The sequence below is a fragment of the Camelus ferus genome, chromosome 5 (assembly GCF_009834535.1).
Source record: "Camelus ferus isolate YT-003-E chromosome 5, BCGSAC_Cfer_1.0, whole genome shotgun sequence".
Classification (NCBI taxonomy): domain Eukaryota; kingdom Metazoa; phylum Chordata; class Mammalia; order Artiodactyla; family Camelidae; genus Camelus; species Camelus ferus.
Genome location: NC_045700.1, coordinates 45,445,980 through 45,471,440, shown reverse-complemented (window position 1 = coordinate 45,471,440; position 25,461 = coordinate 45,445,980). Strand labels below are relative to the sequence as shown.

Here is a 25,461-nt window from a genome sequence, read left to right as displayed (position 1 = left end):
GGGTATAGCTCAGGTGGTAGAGTACATGCTTAGCATGCAGGAGATCCTGGGTTCAATCCCCAGTAGCTCCTCTAAGAATAAATAAACCTGATTACCTCCCCCCACTGCCCTGCCAAAATTTAAATAATAAATAAATAAATAAGTAAATATTTAAAAAAATAAAGCAGCTGTAAAGCATGACTAATGCAGCATAAATGACAAGGGAATAGTTGAACAGTCTGTGGCACATGGGCCAGACTGAAAGTGTTCAGTTGTGTGCCATCTTCCTCAGTCTTGAGTACCCTAACCATTGGCTTTTTCTATCAACAGCAAACCCTCTGGCTCAGAACCGACACCTAAGTCACGCATCGCAGACCTTCCTCCTGCCAATCCCGATCACATCGGTGGATACAGACTCGCCACAGCCACTTTTGCTGGCATTGAAAACAAGTTTGGCCTTTATCTCCCCAAATTTAAATCTCCTAGTGTTGCTGGGGTTCAGCCAAAGGTGGTGGCGGCAGCTCAGTGATGAGACTACCATTGAATGTGGCAAAATGGAGCCCTAAAGAGAGGGGCCTGGGAGAGCAGCCCTGTAATGCATCCAGTCAGCTGCATGGTGCTGACTGAGCTGAGGAGTCAAACTGTTCTTTCTATATGGCGTATACATATATTTGTTTATAAAGTAGTCATTTGCCCAGGAAAAAAACCACAACACAATGCAGTTTGCAGCTTTAGTTTTATGTGTTGAAGTGTTTTCTAAGCCTTGGCATGAATTAGTGTTCTAGACTGCTTTGCACAGCTTGCACTTCTAGTGACTGTACATATTGTACATCTTTGTACAGAGACGTCTTGGCACCTCATCCCAACAAATCACATTTATAGAATGTAATGCAGTTCTGAGTGGCTTGAAATGTACAGAATGTTTTGAAAGTGTTTTATTAAGAATCACACGAAAATAAATGTATTAAAGTTAAATTCATTCTCTTATTGATGACTTACGGAAATAAAGCATCAATATTGGATGTATTTAATTCTTGGCTTGTTTTCCATTCTGAAATAAAAAGGTATTTGTTAATAAGAAGCATAATGAGACCAAGTGCTGACACCACTGAATAAGAGATCTTTTGGAAAAGATGCATGCCAGTGGGGGCCAGAGGACCAGGCTAATGACTTGCGTGTGCTGATGTGTTTCCGTTTGTATTTCATGTGTGTTTAGATTCTTGTCTGTTCATCAATCAAAAGGCATTTCCTAGACAGCTCCTCTCCTGTCAACGTGCATATGGAAACGGGGATGTCTCCAGCATTACTGGTTTAGTTTTGCCTTCCTCTGACACAGCGAGGCGAGGGCCTACCTTTCAAAAGTCTAAAGGATACTTTGGCAATTTTATTCATATGGATATGATTCCAGTCAAAAATAAAATGCACACCAAAATTATGCATGGAGTTGGATTTTCCTTCATAAATATACTGATAGTGCTTTTTATTGTGGTTCACTGCCAATTCCTGATAACTAATGATCAGGTTTTCCTCTTTCCCACTTTCATAGAAAAGAGTTTGATTTGGAAAGAGGTATGGTGGAGTGAGGGGAATGAAGAAGTTAATAGAAAAAGCTCTATCTCGTGATTTAGTGGTGTGTAGGCTCTTATGAATCCAAATACAAACTGCTTATTCCAAAAGTCACTCACCATGGGTGTGATTACTAATTTAGATCTAAACATGCATCTTGACAGCCACATCTACACTTTGCTCTGGTTGTGATTTGATGTGTACCATCAGAATTTATTTATGTTAGAGTACTTTGGGAAAACATTATTGCTATTGTCAATGAGCCAGGATATGAGAATGTATGCAAATATTTTCAAGAGGTGAGCCTGGGGATGAACAAAGTCACTTAGTATCCCACACATGGCTCACCCGTTGATGGCTGACAGCCCTGTAACACACTGTAGGCTCTCTCAGGGCCCTCCAGGAACAAAAGAATTAGGTTTGAAAGCAAGTTATTTCCAAATGTATTCAGTTGTTCTCATTGGAATGGAATAAATAGCAATACAGTTGTTTTGCTATTACCACCTGTTAAAAATGTGCATGTGGTCCATGGATATATTCTTACAAAGATTCAGAAAATATGTATATAGAGTAAGATGCGAAAGTGCCCTCTTTACTCTGCTTCTCCCTTTGCTGTTCCCTGCCCCAGAGGTGGTGACCACTAACAGATTAGAGTACAGATTTGTAGTCTGTTTTTCACACATCTCTGTATGTAAATATAGGTATTTATATTTGAAAAACAAGAGTTAGGCTATGTATGTGTTGTTCTGTGACTTGCTTTTGTTCACTTAATGTCTTTGAGATCTTTCCATGTCAGTTCAGTAAAGATTCTTAATTTTTAATAGCAGCATAGTATTCCAGTGTATGGGTTTTGATACTTTTCACAGATACTCCCTTACTGAGATTCATTCATTTTTTTCACTATTGCAAGCAGTGCTGTGAACAGTAAACATCTTTGTACATGTATTTTGAGTACATGTTCTAGTATTTCATTAAGATGGATATTTAACATTGGAATTGGTACTATATGAGATATATTGGTTTTACATTTTTATATATATTGTCACATTGTTCTTCAAAAAGCCTTTACTAACTTACTTTCCTACCGACAGCATACAAGAACGCTCATTTCTTTCCAACCTCAGCAAAAATGGATATTGTCAGTCTTACATTTTAGGCAAATCATGAACAGGTGATCAGTGTTGTTTTTTCATTTGCTAGTTACTAGTGAAGTTGAATGGCTTTTCATATTTACTGGCCATTTGTATATTTTCTTTTATTGTGGGGAAAGTACATGAAACATCTGTGTGTGTGTATATACACAGACACATACATATATATTTTAAACAAATGGTCATAAAGTAAACACCCATGTAACTACCCAGATCAACAAATAGAATATTTCTGACGCCTTAGAAGTTCCCACATAGTATCTTCCCATCTCAACCCCGTGTCCTCTCTAACACCAGCCCTAATCTTCATTTTTTTGGCTTTTTATACTTTTACCACCCATATATACTTTCCTAAGCATAGTATTTAGTTCCTGTTTTTGAAATTTATATAAATCAAATTATACTGTATATTTTTGAGACTTGTTTCCTTTTCTAAATGTAAGGTTAATGCCTGTCATTTGCTGTATAAGTCATAGTCTTCTTATTCCATTGTATGAATATATTACAGTTTATTTTGCCACTTTCCTCTGGACTTCTGGGTTGTTTCCAGTTCGGGGATATTACAGACAGTGCTGCCCTGGATATTTTGTACATATGTTTTGGAGTATGCATTTTTAAAAGGATATATACCTAAGAGCAGAACCACAGAGAAGGTTTATTAACCTTTGCTAGTTCTCAGAGATGCTCATACTGATTCCTCTAGGGTGTACTGGCTCTTTAATTTTTACCAGTCTGTTGGGTGTATGATGTTATCTTGTGGTTTTAATTAGCATTTTCCTTTTATCAAATGAGGCTGAACATCTTTCATATGTTCATATATGTTGAATTGCCACATTGTTCTTCAGAAAGACTTTACTAATTTCCAACTGACAGCATGTGAAAATGCCTATATCTTTATTGGCTATTTGGATTTCATCTTTGGTGAGTGAAATACGAATTGAAGCCTTTTGCCCATTTTTGTTAATAATTTGCAGGGGTATCTTTATATATTCTAGATGCCATTCCTTTATGAATTGTATTGCAAAATCTTTTCCCAGGTTGTGGCTTGTCTTTTCACGTTTTGTTTAACATTTTAATTTTAGTATTTTCAAGTACATCAAATTTTCCCTATGGTTAGCATGTTTTATATTTCATTTAAAAATTTTATTCTCTCTCTAGGTCACGGATATGGCTGATACTATCTTCTTAAATGCTTTATAGTTTTGCCTCTCACACTGAGATTTTATCCTACTTGGAACTGTCTTTGGCATGTGGTATGAGGTAATTTTTTTTTTTTTTTTTTTGCTTCTTTATATGGCTAGTCTGTTGTCCCAACACTTTGTTGAAAAAAACAAACCTTCCTTTCCCTACTGCTCTGAAGTGCCTTCTCTATTATGTATTAAGGGTTGGCATATGCAAAGATCTATTTCTGAACTTTTAATTTTGTCTTACTGGTCTTTTCCTGTGCCATATACACTCTCCATTACTTTTTTTTTTTTTAGGTTTTTTCTGGGGGGGGTAGATAATTAGGTTTATTTATTTATTTATTTAATGGAGGCACTGGGGATTGAACCCAGGACCTGATGCATGCTAAGCTTGAGCTATCCCCTTCCACCCATTCCCCACTTTTTATTTTAAAAAACTTCAAACCTATATAAAAGTTTGAAGAGGTAAAATGAATTATTTGAATACCTTTCAGCTAGATTCACTTACTTACATTTTTCCATATTTGCTTTATATTTATAAATACACATTTATTTTTGCTCAACCATTTGAAACTATGTTGCAAACATCATGGTACTTCATCCCTAAATATTTCAGCATACATCTCCTCTAAGAATGAGGACATTCTGCCACCAGAGAGTACCATTATCACACATAAAAATTCAAGAATTTTGTAGTATCATCTAATATTCAGTCAAAATTCAAACGTCCCCAACTACTACAGAAATGTCTTTGTTTTTCTGATGCAGGATCTAATCAATATTGATGCATTATGCCTGGTTGCTGTGCGTCTTTAGTTCTTAATTCTGGGAATAATCCCTTTTTTAAAAAAATTTGTTTGTCCTTAATGTTGTAAGTTGTTTGACTTGAAGACTGTACCATGTTGTTTATCTGATTGTTTCCCTGTGTTGTCTAACTTGTCCCAATACTATAAATGGGAGAGTAGTTTAGTGGTGAAGTTAATTTTTCTTTTTAACAGCTCTATTGAGATATTTACAAAGCTGTGTAACCTACACCACAATCCAATTTTAATACATTTCCATCACTTCCCCAAAAGTAAAGTGTATCATTTTATGTTTCCACCAGCAGTGTATGAATGTTAGTTTTTCCACATTCTCACCAACATTTTATCATTGTCTCTCACATTTTTTCAGTGGGTATGAAATGACACTACATTTGGTTTTAACGTGCATTTCCTCAGTGACTAAATGTGTTGGGCATCTTTTCATATGCTTGTAGATATTTGTGTCTCTTCAAGTCTTTAACTTATTTTTAAATTGGGGTTTGTGTGAGGAAAACTTTTATTTTTCCTTATACTTTTCTTCTTTTGCACACTATTTTAAAACTTTTTTATTGAGGTGTGGTTGATTTACAATATTACATTAGTTTCAGGTATATACTGGCCTCACAGAATGAGTTCAGGAGTCCCTACCTCTGCAGTTTTTTGGAGGGAATAGTTTGAGAAGTACAGGTGTTAACTCTTCTCTGAATGTTTGGTAGAATTCACCTGTAAAACAGTCTGATCCTGGACTTCTACTTGTTGGGTGGGTTTTTTTGTTTTTCCTGATTCAATTTCATTACTAGTAATTGGTCTGTTCATATTTTCTATTTCTTCCTGGTTCAGTATTGGGAGATTGTACATTTCTAGGACTTTATCCACTTCTTTCTAGGTTATCCATTTTATTGGCATACAGTTTTTCATAGTAACCTTTTATGATCTTTTGTATTTCTATGGTGTCAGTTGTAACTTCTTCTTTTTCATTTCTTATTTTATTGACTTGGGCCCTCTCTTTTTCTTGATGAGTGTAGCTAAAGGTTTATCATTTTTGTTTATCTTGTCAAGAAACCAGGTTTTAGTTTCATTGATCTTTTCTATGATTTTTTACTCTGTATTTCATTTATTTCTGCTCTGATCTTTATGATTTCCTTCCTTCTATTAACTTTGGATTTTGTTCTTTTTCTAGTTCCTTTAGGTGTAATGTTAGATGATTTATTTGAGGTAAGCTTATATTGCTATAAACTTTACTCTTAGAACTGGTTTTGCTGTGTCCCATGAGTTTTGGACCATTGTGTTTTCATTTTTGTTTGTCTCCAGGTATTTTTTTTTCTTTGATTTTTTTCAGTGGTCCTTTGGTTGCTTAGTGACATATTGTTTAGCCTCTACATATTTGTGTTATTTGCAGGTTTTTCTCTTGTAATTTCTAGTCTCATCAAGTTGTAGTCAGAAAAGGTGCTTGATATGATTTCAGTTTTTTTAAGTTTACTTTTTTAAGTTTACCGAGGCTTATTTTGTGGCCTAGCATATAATCTATCTTGAAAAGAATCCATATTTTGTTGCTTTTGGATGTAATGTTATATATATTTATATATTATATGTAAAGTCAGTCAGGTCTAACATGTCATTTAAGGCCAGTGTTTCCTTATTTATTTTCTGTCTGGATGATCTGTCAATTCATGTAGGTGGGTTGTTAAAGTTCCCTACTTTTATTGTATTACTGCCAATTTCTCCTTTTGTCTGTTAATATTTACTTTATGTATTTAGGTGGTCCTATGTTGGGTGCATATATATTTACAATTATTATATATTCTTCTTGGATTAATCCCTTGATCTGTGTCCCCAGGGTGAGCTCCAGTTGCCTCCTTCCTCTCCAAGATCAGCAGGTAGGTCTGACCCAGGCTCCTTTCAAATTACTGCTTTTGCCCTGGATCCTTGAACATGTGAAATTGTCTTTGCACCCTTTAAGAGGGCAGTCTCTATTTCCCACAGCCTTTGGGATCTCCTGAAAGTAAGCCCCACTGACATTCAAAGTCAAACATTCTGGGGGTTTGTCTTCCTGATATGTGACCCCTGGGCTGGGGAGTCCAATGTGAGGTGCAGACTCTGGCTCGTTGAAGAAAACCTTTGCAATATTGTTAATATCCTCCCATTCTGGGTTGCCCACCTGGGGGTATGGATCTTGATTATACCATAACTCTCCCCTTCCTACCCATCTCATTATGGTTCCTTCTTTATATTTTAAGTTTTAGATCTTTCCTGGTAGGTTTCAGTCTTTTTCATTGATAGTTTTATAAATTATTGTAATTTTGGTATGCCTGTGAGAGGAGGTGAGCTCAGGATCTTTCTATTTCAAAATCTTGGGAACTCCTCTCCCTTTAATTCTGAAAGATAATTTCACAGTCTACAGAATTCTAGGTTGGTAGGTTTTTTCTTGCAACACTTTAAGTATTTCTCTCCTCTTGCTTCTTGCTTTCATAATTTCTGAGGATAAGTCGGATGTTATTCTCATCTTTGCTCCCCTACAGGTAAGGTGTTATTTCCTCTGGCTTCTTTCAGGATTTAATCTTTCATCTTCTGTAGTTTTAAAACTATATGCCTAGGTATAGGTTTTTCCTTTTCTGTTTAGCATTTATCCTGCTTGATGGTCTCTTACTGGATTTGTGGTGTGGTGTCTGACATTGAAGTCAGGAAAACTCTCAGTCATGGTTTCAAATATTTGTTTTGTTCCCTTCTATCTTTCTGGTATTCCCATTACACATATATATCACACCTTTCGTAGCTGTCCCATAGTTCTTAAATATTCTGTCCACACCTCCCCCACTGACTGCCCCAGTCTTTTTTTCTGTTTGCTTTTCAGATTTTAGAGGTTTCTAATGAGATACCCTCAGAATCAGATTCTTTCTTCAGCCATGTCCAGTCTACTAAGTCCATTAAAGTCATTCTTCATTTGTTAGTGTTTTTATCTCTTAACATTTTTGGTTATTTTTTTGACTTTCTCTCTGCTAAGTTGCCCATTTGTTCTTGTATGCTTTCTCCATTAGAGACCTTAACATAATAAATCATAGTTTTACATTCTCAGTCTGGTAATTCCAACATCCCTGCCACATCTGCCATATGACATATGAGCCATAGTGCATATTTTTGGTGTTTGCTTTCTTTCAACTGTGTGTTTTAACTAGTATGCATTGTAATTTCTTTCTTGACAAATGTACATGGTAAACCAGGTAAAAAGAATTAATGCAAATAGGCTTTTGGTAATGTGATGGTGAGTTACCGGTGGGGAAAGTGTTTTATACGCCTGTGATTAGATCTGTCCTTTAGTGAGCCTGTGCCTCTGGACTGTGAATTATATGTGTTTCTCAGCCCCCTATCCCACCCCTCTTAGGTGAGGCAGGGTGGCTAGAATGGGAGTTCTCTCCCTCCAGGGCAGTTAGGATCTGTTCAAATAGTTTTTCCTGAGGGCAGACCTTACTATGTAAAGCAGGATCTTCTGGTTTATTTCAGAATGGTTCCGTTTCCCCTCCTCTTGCTAGGAAGGACAAGGGGATTATTCTCATATATTCACTGTGAGAAAGTGGTAAGACCCAGGGGGGTAAAACTCAGAAACAAGTGTCCCCTCCCCACCCCTGCATAACTGAGTTCTCCTGGCGTTTTAAACTCAAGTTGTCCACGTTGAACCTCCAGCTGTTTGTCAATTAAAGTTTCCCTGCACTGGTCCCCACAGAGGTTTATTCTCCAGTATGTTGTGATTCTCTATATATGCCTGTCGGTCTGTTCAATTCTGGGGACAGTGCTTTGCCCTGTGACCTTACTTCCCTCATAGATCTAGTTCAGCTTTTTACCTGCTGTTACAATGGAATGGCAGTGTGTAAGCTTCTTACACACAGGACTGGAAACTGAATGTGTAGGATGCTTGGTTCAAAGTAATTTGTTTTGTCTTCATACATTATTATCAAAGACAGACCTGATGCCAGTAGTGTTAAATTGTATATAACCTGTTTTGGGGCCTCTGGCAGCTATTAGGATTTGTCCATCATTATTTTGAAATTTTGCCTTTTAAAAATTCATCTGGTTCTGTGCTGTATGGGGATGAACCCTTTTAATCCTAAGGCTTTCAGAAAAAAAAAAAAAAATCCATTCTACTCGCTTGTCTCTTATCTCCTTTCTGTTTAGTTATCGACTGTCTGAACCTATCCCTGTATCTTTTAGCATTCCTTGATACGTTCTCCATCTGTACTTCTAGACTGAGTAATGGGAGACTCATCTTGTAATCAGCCTGCTCACAGCTTTGCTCTTAAGCTGTATGCCTCTGCTATTCAGCCTGGTTTGTTTAATTTAATGACTCTGAGATCTTCTATGCCCTTGGGATAGCAAATACACTTACTTATCTTCTTTCATCTGTGGATTTTTTTTTTTTTTGAAGTTTTTCTTTGGGCCTTTCTTGAAATATTTTGGTGATTCGTAATTGTAGTTTGTTTAGTTGTTTATTTCGTTGCTCAGTTTTGTATGAGAGCCTCTTTTTGTGGATGTTTTTCTGTTTATCAAGGCCAGTGATGGGAGGGGTAGGGTGTGCTTCCAGGTAAGGATATGCCAATATTTTGATTCTGGGTATAGATTTCTCTTTTCCTCTTGAGAGTAAGCAGGTAACTAACTCTGGGCATTGCCCTGCTTCTCCAGCTCCAGTGGCTTTACCCACTGTTATGTTATAGGCTGAGTATAGACACCCTTTTGTCCCCAACTTGGCTCACGGGAGGGATGAGACTTGCCTAGCTATTCTCAATCCCCGCTGATGAACCCCCTGCCCATCGTTTTGTGTTCTGATTTCCTGTTTTATTTCCCTGTAGTTTTGACCCCATCTGCTTTCTATCTTTCTGGCATTCCCCAATATCTATTCCATTGCTAGCCCTCTCATTTTCAATGTTGTAGCAGATTATCTTATTTTTCTTCTGCTTTAGCACATTATGGTGTTTGGGGTTGAGATAGTAGATGCTTCTGTTCCATCCGCCATCTTGATCCATCCTCACTAATACAGTGTTTAAAACTTTTGTAGCCTTTCTTTTGTTCCAGTTAATTTCCTTGAAAGGAACTAGTGTTGCAGAGGCTCCTAGGCTGGTCCTAAAGTTACAAAATGTGTTGTACTACTAGCCATTCACAGAAGGTATTATTTACAACGAATTACTGAAATATCAGCTCTATTCTGTGCTTCCTAGTATGTACAATTTTGTGATGAACTTATCAATGCTAAAAATCAATTCCTAGCAGTGAATACTGTTAGGGGTCATAAAATAGAGTATTCAGTAGGAACCAAATTTATTTGCAGTGAAAGATTATAGAGACCATAGAACTATCTTAAGAACTACTCATTGGTCAGCATCATGGCAGTATAAGACATTCTTCCTTTTTCCCCCCTTTTAAACAGTGAATTAGACATCCATCCACGAACAAAAGCTCTATGGGAACAAGTACCATATGCCAAGGGACCTGGTAGGAGTTTTGCCCACTTGTAAATCCAGTAATAGGCAGACGTTGGTATGGGTTGTGGAACCAGCAAAACTCCCAAATCCTCTTGCCCCTGTCAGGAAAAAAAAAAAAAAAACCTGAAGAGTGCTGACTGGGGCAGATACACATGGATAGGAGAAAATCTGAGAAATCCAAACTTCCCAAGGGAAGGTTCCACACCTCCATTGGAGGAAAAAAAAGTTTGGTTGACAGTAATAAGGAACTTTCCCACTTTACCAGACTTCCCCCCAACACTGCATAGGACTGAACTACCCAGTGATGGTGACCCCTCCTGTTAGGGAAAAGAGGAGCTGTGAGTTGAGTGCTCAGCTACCCTAGTGGGGAAATACAGCTGGGGAAACCCATTTCTCTCCAGAAGTATCCAAAGTACTGAGGTGGGACTTTGATGACTGGGGGATGATCAGGAAAGAGGCAGATAAGAATATCAAAAGGCATTAAAGGAATACAATTCCTGTTGACAGCATTCAGAACTTTAGCAGGAAGTCTTTAGCAGAACTTTAAGCACAAGCCTCTGGGAATGCGTCACCCAAGGATCACCCTCCTGGGTCCACAGTGATCCCCAGTGCCCCAGGTGCTACACTCACACCTCCCTACACTCTGTAGCCAGCTCCTGTGCGTTCCTGGGGTGCAGCTGTAAGAGCAAGTCCAGTGAACACTATCAGAAAAACAGGTGGGCAAGGGAGAAACCACTTGAGCTGTGGCGCCACCTTTGGAAAACAAGAGAGGTTTCCAGGAGTCAGTCTGGTGAGTGGTTAAGAACCAAAGAAGACGTAAAAGCTTAAGATTTCTGCCACAGAAGGGAGCAAGGAGAGTGCAGCAGGTATTCCTATATAAAGGCAAAGAAACCCCCAGATACAACAAGCACCAAAGGAAAGAACAGTATACCCCACCTGGAGCCAGCCAGTAAAGATTTAAGGAGATGCCAGCTACTTCCAGTGTGAAAGCAGCAATGCCAAGCTGAATGGAATATGAAAAATCAAGGAAACATGTTATCACCAAAAGACAATTTTCCAATAACCAAGCTCAAAGGTATGGAATTTTGTGGTCTAGTTGATAAAGAATTTAATGAGCTACAAGAAAACTCAGACAATTCATATGAAGTCAGGGAAAAAAAAATACATGAACAAGTTGAGATATTTACCCAAGGGATAGAAATTATTAAAAAGAACTAAAATTCTGGTGCTGCAAAAAATTCAATGAAACAAATGAAAAATGCAACAGAGAGCATCTGCAGCAGACTAAAGTAAATGGAAGACAGGATATGTAAGCTAGAGGACAGGAATTTTGAAATAACAGCAGAAAAAAGACAAATGAAAAAGAGTGAAGAAAGCCTATGCTGTCTATGGGATTCCATCCAAAGAACAAATATTAGAATAATCAGGGTTCCAGAAAGAGAAGAGAGGGTGAAGGAGCAGAAACTTTATTTAAAGAAATAACAGTTGAGCACAAACCTGGGGAGAAATTAGGATATCCAAGTTCATGAAGGTAACAACCCTATGATCTCAATGCAAAAAGACCCTCTCCAAGACACGTAATAATGAAACTGTCAAAAAATCAAAGGAAAACAATTCTAAAAGCATCCATGGAAAAAAAGATGGTAACCTATAAAGGAACCCCCATTAAGCTATTAGCAGATTCCTCAGCAGAAACCCTACAGGTCAGGAGAGAGTGGAATGATATATTCAGAGTGTTCACCAAAAGAAAAGAAATTGCTGGCCAAGAATACTCTATGTGTCAAAGTTATCTCTCAGATATGAAGAAGAAATACAAAAGCTGAGGGAGTTCATCGCTTCTAGACCTGTATTGCAAGAAATGCTGAAAGGGGTTCCTCAGGCTCAAATGAAAAGACACTAATCAGAAACATGAAAAACAAAGGAAAGTATACGACACACCAGTAAAGGTAAATATACAGTCAGAAAACTCTAGTTCTGTAATAGGATGGTTTGTTAACCACTTTAGTATAAAGGTTAAAGGAGATGAATATGAGAGATAATTATAGCCACTATAATTTGTTAGTGAATATAGAAGTAGATTCACAAAAGATAATAATGAAAAGGGGAGGCAGAGCATACCATCCTTGAAAATCACCAACTTACAAAGGCAGGCAGAAACAGAGGGAAAAAGAAGCAATGGAAATATAAAACAACCAGAAAACAGTAAGATGGCATCAGTAAGTCCTTACATATCAAATATAAATGGATTGAATTCACCAAATCAAAAGGTACAAAGTATCTAGATAGATTGGGGGAAAAAAAGACCCAACTATATGCTGCCTTCAACAGACTCACTTCATGAAGGCTCAAAGTTGCAGGATATAAGGATATAAAATAAGGATGTAAAATCAGCATACAGAATCAGCTGCATTTATAGATGCCAACAACAAAACATCTGAAAAAGGAAGAGAACTATCCCATTTACTGTAGCATCAAAAACAAAACATTTAGGAGTAAATCTAACCAGCAAAATGAAAGATCTGTACAATTAAAACTACAAGACCCTGATGAAAGAAACTGAAGAACTCACAAACATGAAAAGATACCCTGTGTTCATGAATTGGAAGAATTAATATTGTTAAACTGTCGATACTATTCAAAGCTATCTATAGATTCAATACAATTCCTATGAAAATTTCCACAGCATTTTTCACAGAAATAGAAAAAAAAATCCTAATATTCATATGGGACCATAAAAGACCCCCAAATCGCCAAAGCAATCCACAGAAAGAAAAAAATCCAGAAATGCCACACTTCCTGATTTCAAACTATACTACAAAACTATAGTAATTAAAACAGTATGGTGCTTGCATAAAAAGACACAAAGACCAATGGAACAGAACAGTTAGCCCAGAAATAAACCCCTGCATATACGGTCAACTAATATTTGACAAAGGAACCAAAAACAATGGGGAAAGGACAGTCTCTTCAACAAAGTGTTGGGAACACTGGATAACCACACGCAGAAAAATGAAATGGATTCAATACTTAAACATAAGACTCAAGCTCATAAAACTCTTAGAAGAAAACATATGGAAGAAGCTCCTTAATGTTGGCCTGTGCAAAGACATTCTGTATATGACACCAAAAGCACAAGCAACAAAAGAAAAATCAACGAGTGGCACTATATCAAACTAAAAAGCTTCTGCACACCAAAATACAAAATAAAAGGAAAAGAAAGGCAACCAATGGAATGGGAGATAGTATTTGCAAACCATGCATTAGATAAGACGTTAATATCCAAAACATATAAAGAACTCATAAACTTAATAACAAAAACCCAGTAAGCTCTGATTAAAAGATGGGCATAGGAATTAAATATACATTTTTCCAAAGAAAACATCCAGATGGTCAATAGGTACATAAAAAGGTTCTCAACATCACTAACCATCAAGGCAGTGCAAATCAAAACCACAAGATACAACCTTATACTTGTTAGTAGAATGTCATCAAGAAGACAAAAAGTAAGTGTTGTGAGGATAAAAGAACCCTTGTACACTGTTGGTGGGAATGTAAATTGGTACAGCCACTACGGAAAACAGTATGATGTTTCCTCAACAAGTTTAAAATAGAATTACCTTAAGATCCAGCAATTCCACTTCGGGTATATATCCAAAAAAATGAAAACAGGGTATAGAAGAAACAGATACATGCATTCCTATGTTGCAGCATTATTCAGCTAGTATTCATTAACAAATCAGGTTTTGACTGTTTTCTGGAATCATTGTTTTGGATGCAATGAGACAGCAGAGATCTGTCAATCTAGATGTGAGTTAGAGAAAAGCTACTCCTGGAGGACTAATCTGAGAGCTTCCTCTAAGCCTAGCAACCACACACAGGTCCCCAAGGACTGAAGCTCCTCTTTCTAGTGACTATCTCCCTGCAGTAAGTACACGTTATTGCCAAGGGGACTGACCCTAGAGAAGAAGGATGGGTTCTTCACAAATTGTAACAGTTGAGTAACTGTTAATTCCCAAATTGCTGTGGAAGTGACTGATTCCAGTTCTGCTACTATGTAGCTCAGTGGTCCTGAACCAAGTTTGTTTTCTCATTGATTTGAAAAAGGGGTTCCACCTCCTCTTTTCTAAGGCTCCAGATACTGCAGTCCATGTATAACTAGCATAAAAGCAACAGCTGAGTACAGGCTGGAAATTCAGTGAGTCTTTTTTTTCTACTAGCATAATTTGTAGTTTTACCATGGACGGTAATAAAACATTCCGAGGAAAAGTATCATTAATTAAGAGCAATTAATATTTTCCCCTCAGTTCACTGCTGTTCCTAAACATCTAAGGGTTCAAACTGTGATGTGATTTCTTACAATTAAAAAAAATTTCTTGAACACCAAGCCACTTAATCCTTAGAAGATTAGCTTGTTACACTGTACAGATGGCTGCCCCAAATGGTCTCTCTCCAGTCTTGTATTCTTAAAAAAAGAAAGAAAATCCCTTATTTGTGTGGTGCTTTCATAGTTTACAAAAGTCTTCACATGCACAATATCTCATGTAACCTTCACAGAAAGCAAATGTTTTCCTCCCCAGATGAGAATACAGATCCTTGTTCCAGGTGACAGACATTACTGGTAACGGAGGGTGTCAGGAATAGAACTTGGGTCTCTTGAACCCAGTGTTCTTTTTCTCAGATACCAAGCCACCCTTAAGTATAAAAGATTTTGTTCCAAAGCATTTCTGTTACTTTGTTCAGAAAAAAAGTTGCTGAAAAAATCTAGTACAAAAATTCACAAAAGATAAAATTACTCGCCATCAAAGCCTTACCGGTGGTACACCTGATTCCAGCGCCGCAGCCCGGTCTCTGCGCGTTCAGCACCACGCAGGTGTGTGCTGCACCCTACACAATCACCGCCCCACAGCTTTCTGACCAAATCAAGCACATTAAAAGCGAGGCAGGATAATACATTACCACAGACCTGAATAAATGACCTCACAAAGTGAAAAAGACCTTTCTGAAAGCTTACCTGAGTGCAAGCTGTTCCATCCTCTGACTGGGAACTGGTAATGGAATATTAAGAAGCCAACACTGAGATTCCTGCTATGAAACTAACAGCAAAAAATACTGTAATTTTAGAAAAGTTTGTAAAAGACTGCTGATTGGCTATGTTGAAACTATCAGTGGCTAGAAGCTACATACTGAAAACTTAAATACCAAAAATCCATTTGAACTTTAAGAAGTTGGGGGATTGTGAATGTCACAAGCAGAAAGAGAATCTGCACATATAAAGTCCAACAAAAGATCTGAGACCACTGGCGCACTGAGAAAAGTATTACAACGTGATGACTATTCACAGCCGTCCACTTGGCATTCTTGTTAGGATTATAGGATCCATCTCTAAAATGTGTTTCTTATATGTTGAAAAGGATTTAAAAATTATAATATACTAAGTGCAAGCCAATTATTACCTTTTTAGGGCATTAAAATTGAAGAAATTGGTTAAAAGAATGTTAATTAATTCTCTACTTCAAAGAAATACTGAACATGGGTGTTCTTTTCTTCTTGACTTTGAGTCAACTTTCCAATTCTTGGTAGCACTAGAGGCCCCAAGAATCTGTAAACCAGATCTCTTAATTATTTCCCAACACTTTTAAATCAGTCAAAAATAAGATTCCCAGTCATTTTCCCCAAACCTGTAAAGTCCCTAAGTTGCCTAGCAATCAGCAAGATGATAGCAGGAAAGCAAGAACTCCTTTCTTGCATCTATGTGGCTTGGGTGAAAAACTCTCAATAGGAATCCCATCACTACATCCAAAACGAGGCAAAGCTGATGGCTCTTTACCCTCAATTTAGGCCCAAGATTCAGGCATAACACCACCACCTTGGGAGCTATGTCCTGTTTGAAACAACTTGGTTCTCACACCCACTGGGCAGCTGGGGCTGTAAAAGGAGTTCCATTCTCTCCAATATAATTAACCTGTACCACTTTCTTCTAATTATAAAATATCACAATGCCAATGTTGAAATACTGGGGTTGTGGGAAAGACATTTAAAAAGCATTGCCCAACAGAATGAAAAGATGAAAAATTGTATCCTTCACACGAGATTTTCAGCCACTCATTTGAGCCCTTCCTTTTCATGCGGTTCAAGTGGCAGAGGTTACAGTCTGTAAGTACAGAACAGAATGAATGAACATTCTTACACTACTGAAAAACTAGGATCATCCTCAACACTACTTTTCTTTAGTTCAACCCCTAAATTTTAAGTTATCCACTCCTTCAATACACAGTAGCTCAGCATTGTTGCAACAACATTTTATATCTAGAGATTTTCTAAACTTTGTAGGGAACTAGATCTCTAAACAGAAGGGTAGCTTCTACCAGAATCTCATTTTTTTGGTTCAAATGATACCAAAAAATGATTATTTCTGAGATTTACTGCAAGGTACTATCTGTAAAACTGAGTATTCTTGAACACAACCAAGGATAACCAATAATCTTTAACTTCTCATTCAAAAAGAGAATAACCAAACAATAAACAAAATAAGAAATTAGCCAGAAAGCTATGGCTTGTTTCTCACTCAGAAAAAAGTGTATATATATATACATATATATGTGTGTGTGTATATATATATAAAACTGGTAACAAATAAGGTATAATTCCCATAAGTGGATTTTTTTTTATTTATAGGTTTTCATCTCTAAAGCAGTGAAGAGCTGTGCTACACGTTTCTAGTCAGCTTAATCTGTCGGAGGACTTCCTATCAATATGGACAGCCTCAGTACTTTCTCTTTTGCTATTATACAGTCAACTTTAAAAGGCAGTTCCTCATATTAAATACATGTGTTCCTAAAAATGTAGACTCAAGTTAAATGGGCAAAGGTCTACACTTCATTTTGGGGGAAAGTTATTCTCAAAAAGCAAAAACTGTTTGGTGATTAAGTATTTTACAAATACTTACCAATTTTATTCACACTCGGGTACATCAGCTTGAGTCCAGTGAGCATTTGAATTTGCCACATCTTTTGATTTCTAACCTTAATCAGAATTGTTATCCCCTTTTCTAGTCATTTTTACAAATGGAGGGCAAGAATATAATATTTTAGTGATTACATGCGTTGTTCTATACTAAGATAGTGTGACCCTGCTGAAATTGAATTTTTGACTTACAGACATTGCTAACATGAGCTAACTTGAGATATTTGCCTGCTGATATAAAAAAAAAATTTTATCTTTGGTATATAATAGGCAATTTTGGGGTGTTAATTTATGAAAACTGAATATATAAAAATGAAGAATTGCTTGAAGTGACCACAATGAATTTTAGAGCTAGAAGGAAACTTATAAATCATCTAATCCAAACTTAATTCCTAGAAAAAAAGACAGACAGATGGGAAGACTTGGTTGGCTAAAATCACACTTCTCATGAGTGCCAGAGCGGGAACTAGAGCTTGGATCTGATATTCCTGGTCAGTTACTCCTTGCACTACACAATACTCATAGCTAAGAAGTGTTATAACTTGGAAATTTATTTCCCAACAATCTTTGTTAGGTTAAAAAAAATCAAACCAAACAAAAATGTTCAAAACCTAGTATCTATTCATTCTTCCAAGTTCATATTCTGTTGAATAAATGACAGTTAAACTCTAGAAGGACAAAAGGTCAGCATCAAGGAAATGGACAACGTAAGGCAGATAAAATGAATATCTGAGCATAATCCTTTCCTCTGGTCCTAAAATAGCTTGATTTCAACACAAATGCTTAGATATTTGCCACTTACCTTTCAGACTTGTACACAAGATTGTGGTAACAGATTTCAAGATGTGGAGTTGATTCAATGACAAAATTCATTTAAGCACTTTCCTTCATGGCTACTGCAAGCATGAAATCAATTTCTCTCAAAGGCAGTTTCAGTCTCAGAGGGCTCACATACTAGTAATCTCACTCTGAAAATAATAGGCAGCTTTCTGTTTACTCTTTAAATGTATCTTAGATGGAAATAAAATAAGGGAGTAAAACAAAAGTTAACCTAGGAGAAATTTTTTTCACTGACAGATTATCTAAACATCAGTTCATAATACACTGGGAAATCTACAGTATACTGTATGGTATGGTGTATTTAAGGCACAAAATTTTACGAGATTTGAGGTGGCTGCTTACAAAAGGAGCTTAAAGATATGAACAAACGACACTTTATAAAAGACAGGAAATTTTTAATTGCAAGGAGTAAATCAAAATGAAAATTTGAAAAGTTAAAGCATATTTGTTTTTATTTATGGATAGTTATCACATGAATTATAGAGAAAAAAGAATGTCAGAATAGAACTGGATAGATGTATGCATGCTATGGCTAAGAATAAACAATGTTCCTACATATTATGGTTAGTGAGACCATTACCAGTATAACAGGGAATTGTGATTATTTAAAAATACGCAGAACTTATTTAATCTGTGCTCTTAGAAATAACTGTAAATAGTGTTACACGTTGAAAAGAATTCAAAAAGAATAATACTAAATATACACCGGTGTATAAGAATTCAGAAAAGGCTGCATTCTGGAAAGTCAATCAGCTGTATTAAAAATGACACAAATCCAAAACAAGATGCATGTTATATAAAAAGGGACACTGTCAGATTTGCTTGCAGCATTATATCCACACTTTAATCCCCGAAATTTCCTTTTAATTATCATTCAGACAGGAGCATGCAAATAATCTTAGGATCTACTTAGTCTTCCCCAAATCCACTAAGGCTACATATTCTCTTTTCAGGAGCTAAGCAGGTATTCGGGTAGCTGCTTCCTCCTCTGCATCTGCTCGGTTTGCATTAATTTCTGCAAGTGTTCGGCCAAATCGTGCCCATTCATCATTTCGGGGGACAGCAATCTGCTGTTAAAGAAAAATACAATGTTTTATGTACACTGAAATAAAAGATCATCTTACCCACTATTATTCAGTTTGTTTTCAAATAGTTTTTTCATTAAAAAGTAATAATTGACCTGAATGGCCTTTCCATAATTACACAGACTATTCTAATGATTTATAACATTTCCAAACAAAAGACAGTGTTTGTGAAGTGTATTGTGACAGCTTCAGAAATGACTTTGCTATTATCACTATCCATGCAAAAGAGAATGACAATGATGCTCTGTAAGTATAACTCCTATGCAGCATCTCATGGATTTTGCTGATGGGCTGGAATTCCTTGCAATTTTTTACTTCTTGCACCATTCCTAGTACGAAATCGTTTTTGAAGCATGGGTTCATGAGAGCTGGTTTCTTTTAAATATTTATTTTTGTTCGGAATGTAAGACAACCTTTCTAGATATCTTCATTTCTTCATCAAAAGGTATACAACTTTACCACTTTAGTGATGTACCAACAGCAAAAGTGGAAAGGTGGCTTGTGATGCTTGTGCCTACAGCAGTCGATGATCAAACGTTTCTGACAACTGTCATAATATAGGCGGAATCTGACACTGCCATATTAGGGCACAAAGCATTCAGTGTAGTAAATGGATGTGCCTGCTTCTACATCTACCACATGAGTTTAGACTAGATTGGGCTGTGATATCCAATACAGTAGCTACCAGACACGTGACTGTTTACATTTATATTACTTAAAATTAAATAAAATTAAGAATTCAGTTCTTCAGTTCTACTAGACACAGTTTTAGTGTTCAACAGCCAAATGTGGCTAGCAGCTACCATACTGGACAGTACAGATACAGGGCAAGTCCATCTGTGCAGACGGTTCAATTGGCTGCTCTAAATGATTCAGTCTACCGCCCTCCAGATTCCATTGGTAGAGGCTGTGGGGTTTCCTGAGAGGACGGGGAACAATAAGGCACAGCAAAAGAAAGTGACCACGGTGCCGGCAAGGGCTAAAGCGGAAGAGATCACTCTTGGGCACTGTATACGATCAACTCAAGCAGTAAAGATGAGAGAGCTGCAACTCAGCCTGCTGGGTTTAATCATAATGGTTCTGCAACAAGACTCAAGGAGTCAGGAGTCACATTTCACACAGTCATCAGATAACTCTCAAAAGATAATACTTTTGATTTCCACTACCTGGCCCAAACAAATCTACAAACGCAGAAAAATAAAATCTTAATGTCAATTCTATAAAGCCCCGAAGTCCAACTGTAACTCTAAATTTCTTCTGCCTGTAGAATTTCTAATTTCCAGCCATGCATGCTTGAAGGTACTGCCCAACATACGATTATTACCCTCAAAATCTGTTGCATGGGGACACAGCACATCCAGTTAGAAAGAAAATTAATCTCAAGAGTTGCTTCTGTGGTGAAAATAAGTTTTATCTCTACAATCATATGGTTTATACAATTCATAAACTTCAAAGACTAGTTTTAGCCACACAGATACTGTTGCTACAATGCTGTGAAAGCTAAACAGATGTGTCAAAATTATAGGCAGTGAGCCCCATACCTCTCCCACATCATATATAACAATCTGTCCTTCAGAATCACCCACGGCAATCTCTCTTCCAGAATGGGTCCATCTTACACGATTAAGAGCAGGATTACCCTCCACAGAAATGCTGGCAGTTGGCACCTAGAGTCATTTAAAATATAGGGCAGTGTTAAAAGTTTCATCAGGATTTCTATAAACATGTAAAACAGTAATTCTTTCTTCAATCTGGTTACTTTTTTAAAACAAAGATGAAGATAGATAAAGAGTTTTCCCAACTTTCTTCCTGTTCAGTGATACATTCTGAATGACACTGTAGTCAACCCTTGTAAGTGGTTTGGGAAAATAAGCCCTTATGTAAAGAAATTTTCACATGACTGGATACATCATTTTGAAAGATCTTCTCTTTAATAAAGGATCCCTTGTTGTTTTAACTTCTTTAAGAAGTCAAGCTGTTTGAAAACAGATGTCCAAAACCTCATTTAAAGAAACATCACAAAAGCCTTCATAAACAGATTATGGTTCAATTTTAGAGGACAGGAATTACTTTTGTAGCTTGCATCTCTGTCAGCTACAACCTGTGATTTGACCCACAGTTCCTAGAGACAGTTCATACTGAAGGTGCAGTATGGGTCTGTTCAAAACCCTAGTTCCCAGGAACTGTCTGGAGCATGGCAGGATGATGGCACCAGTACAATCACCTTGGAATCTGACTGTACATCTCCTATGCTGAGGGAAAAGAGGTTATTTGCCACATGCAGAGCAAACATTCAGTGTTTGACTCAGACTAGAATCACAATAACATTAAAAAAAATTTTTTTGAAATCTGATTAAAAATAATCCTTCTGACACCAGTCATCCCCAAATGATTTATTTAACCCTCCAGAATGTCAAAATTGTTGTAAGAGAAAAAGTATAACTTGGATATATTCTTTGCATTCGTGATTACAGGAAAGATCCCAATTTAATTGTAACACACATGTCTAACACAAAAATCCAAAATAGGAAAATAAAATTGGTATTACTCTAGGTAGTTAGAAATGTATAATCAAGTCCAATCATCTAGCCAGGGCTTAATACCTTTTCCGAGCAGTTAGTGAATGCTCCTCCTTGAACTACTAAACAAGCATTAAAATTCTTACATTTCCAATATGTAACTTCTTTGTCCTGTATTTTCAACTATTTCACTTCAAGGGATTTTGGACACTTGCCACTAGAAATATGAAGAGCTGTAGGAAAGAGTCGGTTTTGGGAGGAGGCACCAAGAAACTTTCTTACTATCATGTAGAAATTACTTTTTACTATCATGTAGAAATACAGAACTCTAACAACACTTTAAGCCTCTCTACGTTGGTAAAAATAAACATGATCAGAAATAATAATAGCTGCAGTGAAATTTCATTGCCAGTAAGCGATATCAGTATAGCAATCAGGAAATCTTTTGATGGTTTCTATATTCATTTTACAGTAACACTGTTTTCAATCTTTCATGGAACATGTCATCAGAATACATTTTCCTACATTCAAGTAAGGTGGCTAAGACTAATCTTTATGGATGACATACAGGTTCTATCAAGGCTAAGAGAGAATTCAGAAGTTCAGAATTAAGGTTAACATACATCCACAGTCTGAAACTACCTGCTTTCTAGCCTATGAATGAACGATATCCCAGTTGCCTTGTGAATGAGACTTTGCCAGGACACTAGGGACATGATAGTGCCTCTCAGAAGTAAAAGGAAATGCCCCAGTGCTCTTGGCAACATTATTTCTCCCTTCAGTTCTGCACAGCATGCTGTTTATTATTTAGGGTACAAAGCTTATTTGGTTTCTTTGTGATGAAGCTACAATCACAGAGCCCTTTTACATTCCTTGGGATAAAAGGAATTTCACAAATTATTCAATAAATCTCCAATTTTCTATTTTTCAGTGCAATTTTTGTTATCTTCCAGCTCACCTCTGTGTCATTATTGAGATTCCACAAATCCAGCCTTCCCATGCCATCCACACAGGCGAACAGGGCTGGGTGGGTGGGTGACCACATAACATCATAAACATAGTCTGAATTATCCTCAAATGAGTACAAAGGCTTGTTATTCTGAAAGGGAAAAGTTGACTTTTAGCACAGTCAAAATATAATGTACATTCAACAGGTATGACAACATTTTATGATATTTAACTCAGCCTAGAAAAAGTTCCTGTAATTTGTTTTACTACACAATTACCTGGAATTATGAACTAAGAACCAACAACTGGACTGCATTTTCTTTTTAACTTGTATTCACCAAACAGTTTTAAAAAGGAATAAAATGTGCTTAAAAAACATTGATCAATGACAGGATTCTGGGAAGACTTTTGGAGTCTCCTCTAAACCTCCCCATAAACCCAGACAAAGCAATGGGGATAGCAGAACCAGAGATTCACAGACAACATCTACAACAAAACCAAGAGACAAAGCTGCAAACATAAGCAGGTGGAAAGAGACCTCTAACAACGGCGACATCCTCACAGTACATCTGTGTGGGAAGAAGTATGGGAAGGCACGAGGGCTTCTGACAGCTGGAGAAGAGCCTCAGAGTCAACGGCAGACACTCACTGGACAGGGTGGGGGCCAGTGTGAGAACAGCAGCAGAGACTAGGACAGGGAGTTCAAGACAATTCCATTTATAAATAGTTACAAGCAGACTCCAGTGTGATATAAGCCAGGTCTAATGGTGCAGTCTGAACCTGGTAAGCTCACAAAATTAACAAACCAAAACTCCCTTTCAAGATAAAAGTCTCACTGAAAAGAAACTGCTGGGAGTAGAATCCAAGTTGTGGAATACAACACAATAGGGACAAAGGAAAGAGAGAAGATTCAAATAAAGGTGGTGGAGAGGAACAGAAAAGGTACCTCTCAGAAAGTACAAGATAGATAGATACATATCCACTTTGCAAAAAACACAGAAGAGAGAGCTTTAATCTAGACAATGACACTAGAAAAGCTATCTGCCCATTCCCCCTCTCCTAAAAGTAGAGAAAAACTCATTTCACTAGTAGACAATAAGCAACAAAAAGAACTGCAGTCCAGTATCACACAAAGTTAGTATGTCAGATCTTTAGTAACAATGTGATGACAAGGGAAAGAATACTCTTTTCAACAAATGATGCTGGGACAACTGGATATACACACGCAAAAGGATGACGCTGGACCCCTCCTTCCTCACACCATACATAGAAATTAACTCAAAATATATCTTAGATCTAAATTTAAGAAGTAAAACTATAAAACTAAGGAGAAAACATAGGAGAAATCATTGTGACCTTGTATGTGGCGATAGTTTCTTATATGAGAAAACAGAAGCACAAATGGCCAAAAAATTAAGAAATAAAAAGTAAATAAATTGGGCTATATCAAAATTGAGTATCTTTTGCTTCAAACACCCCCAAGAAAGTGAAAAGACAATCTATATAATGGGAGAACATGTCTGGAAATCACATCTCTGATAAGTGACTTGTATCTAGAACTTTTACAACACTTTAATAAAAAGTTAGGCAACCCAATTAAAAATTAGGCAAAGGATTTGAACAGAGATTTCTCCAAAGAAGATTTCCAAATACAAATAAGCACTTGAAAAGATTATCAACATCATTATCCATCAGGAGAATGCAGATCACAATGACAAGGAGATATTTTCACACCACCAGGATGGCTGTAATAGAAACTAAAAACTACTACATTTTAAAATGCACATTTTAAGAGAGTGAATTTTATGGTATATGAATTGTATCTCAATAATACTGTTATTTTAAAAAAGAAAGAAGAGATAAAGTGAATTTTTTAAAAAGTCACAGAAAAGATTAACAAAGATCTGTAATAGGCTCTAAAAAAGAAAAGCAAAGCAATATTGTAGAACAAACACAAAAATAATAATTTAAGAGAACTCTCTTAAAATAAAAGACAGCTTGAAACTACATATTGAAGAGTATTCTATGTATCTAGGAAAATGGACCCCTTAAAAAAAAATCATTTGAACACCTAGATTTTTTAAGAAGACCAATTCATGAGCAAAGCAAAGAAAATCAGATTTTCATCTGACTTTCTGGCAATGCCTTTTGCCAGAACACAACAGAGTAACACAATTAAGGTAATAAAAAAAAAAGGCAAATTGTGGCTTTTATATACTGGCAAACTGACCTTCATAAACAGATGCACTTGTGAATACAGGAATAATGCACCAGCAACCACCTCCTGCGAAATCTACTGCAGAATGAGACTCAGACGACCAAAACAATCAAAGAGACATCAACGTCAGGACTAGGGGACACCGAGTGATTCATGAGGGGGTCAGCTTCTCTTTACAGAACTGTAAACAGTCTACAACTATAGCCAATAATATGAACAATTCCATAAGAATGCAAAATCCAGACTGTAAGAAACTAACAGGACAGCTGAGAGGATGAACAATCTACAACTACACTCAACAGTATAAATGACCCTCACAAACATAATGTTGAGCAAAACAGCCAGACATGAATAAGTACATGTTATGTAATTCCATTTTTATAAAATATGAAAAATGTTATATGTAAATTAACATTAAAACTTATATTAAAAATTATATTTACAATGAAAAAGAAGATTGCTAAATACCTCAGAAATCATTAGATAGAATATTTCATCTAATCAGTGGACTATGATGCAGCCAGAGAAAAAAGCAGGATGCATTATAACTGGGTAAAAGATTGTATTAAAAATAAAAACATAATAAATGGCAACATGTTCCCAAATTTTTAAAATGTGATTAGAAACTTTTTGTGATTTTTTTTCAAGTTTAATTTAAAAAACATAGTCATCCAAGAATTAACAATTTTCCCCCTCAAAGAGAAATAAAGCACACACACATATCACCGAACATTGTT

The 25,461-nt window shown here is 36.6% G+C and overlaps 2 protein-coding genes across 9 annotated transcripts in view; one reads left to right on the top strand and one right to left on the bottom strand.

Moving 5' to 3' along the window:
• Positions 1 to 1,414, top strand: part of SLC25A12 (solute carrier family 25 member 12) — a 79,251-nt gene extending 77,837 nt beyond the window's left edge. For both annotated transcript variants that reach the window (XM_006195326.2, XM_014568260.2), the window contains one exon: positions 310 to 1,414. In XM_006195326.2, coding sequence (XP_006195388.1) covers positions 310 to 508 — 199 coding nt within the window. In that variant the 3' untranslated portion in view covers positions 509 to 1,414. The remainder of the gene's footprint in view (positions 1 to 309) is intronic.
• A 16,969-nt stretch (positions 1,415 to 18,383) lies between these two features.
• The window catches only part of DYNC1I2 (dynein cytoplasmic 1 intermediate chain 2), a 46,114-nt gene continuing 39,036 nt past the window's right edge, over positions 18,384 to 25,461 (bottom strand). For 5 of the 7 annotated variants that reach the window (XM_032479683.1, XM_032479682.1, XM_006195331.3 and 2 more), the window contains 3 exons: positions 22,517 to 22,657; positions 20,581 to 20,706; positions 18,384 to 19,024 (listed from right to left, as the gene is read on the bottom strand). In XM_032479683.1, the coding sequence (XP_032335574.1) occupies positions 18,911 to 19,024; positions 20,581 to 20,706; positions 22,517 to 22,657 (381 nt within the window). In that variant the 3' untranslated portion in view covers positions 18,384 to 18,910. The remainder of the gene's footprint in view (positions 19,025 to 20,580; positions 20,707 to 22,516; positions 22,658 to 25,461) is intronic. The other 2 variants (XM_032479681.1, XM_032479685.1) reach the window with 1 other exon arrangement.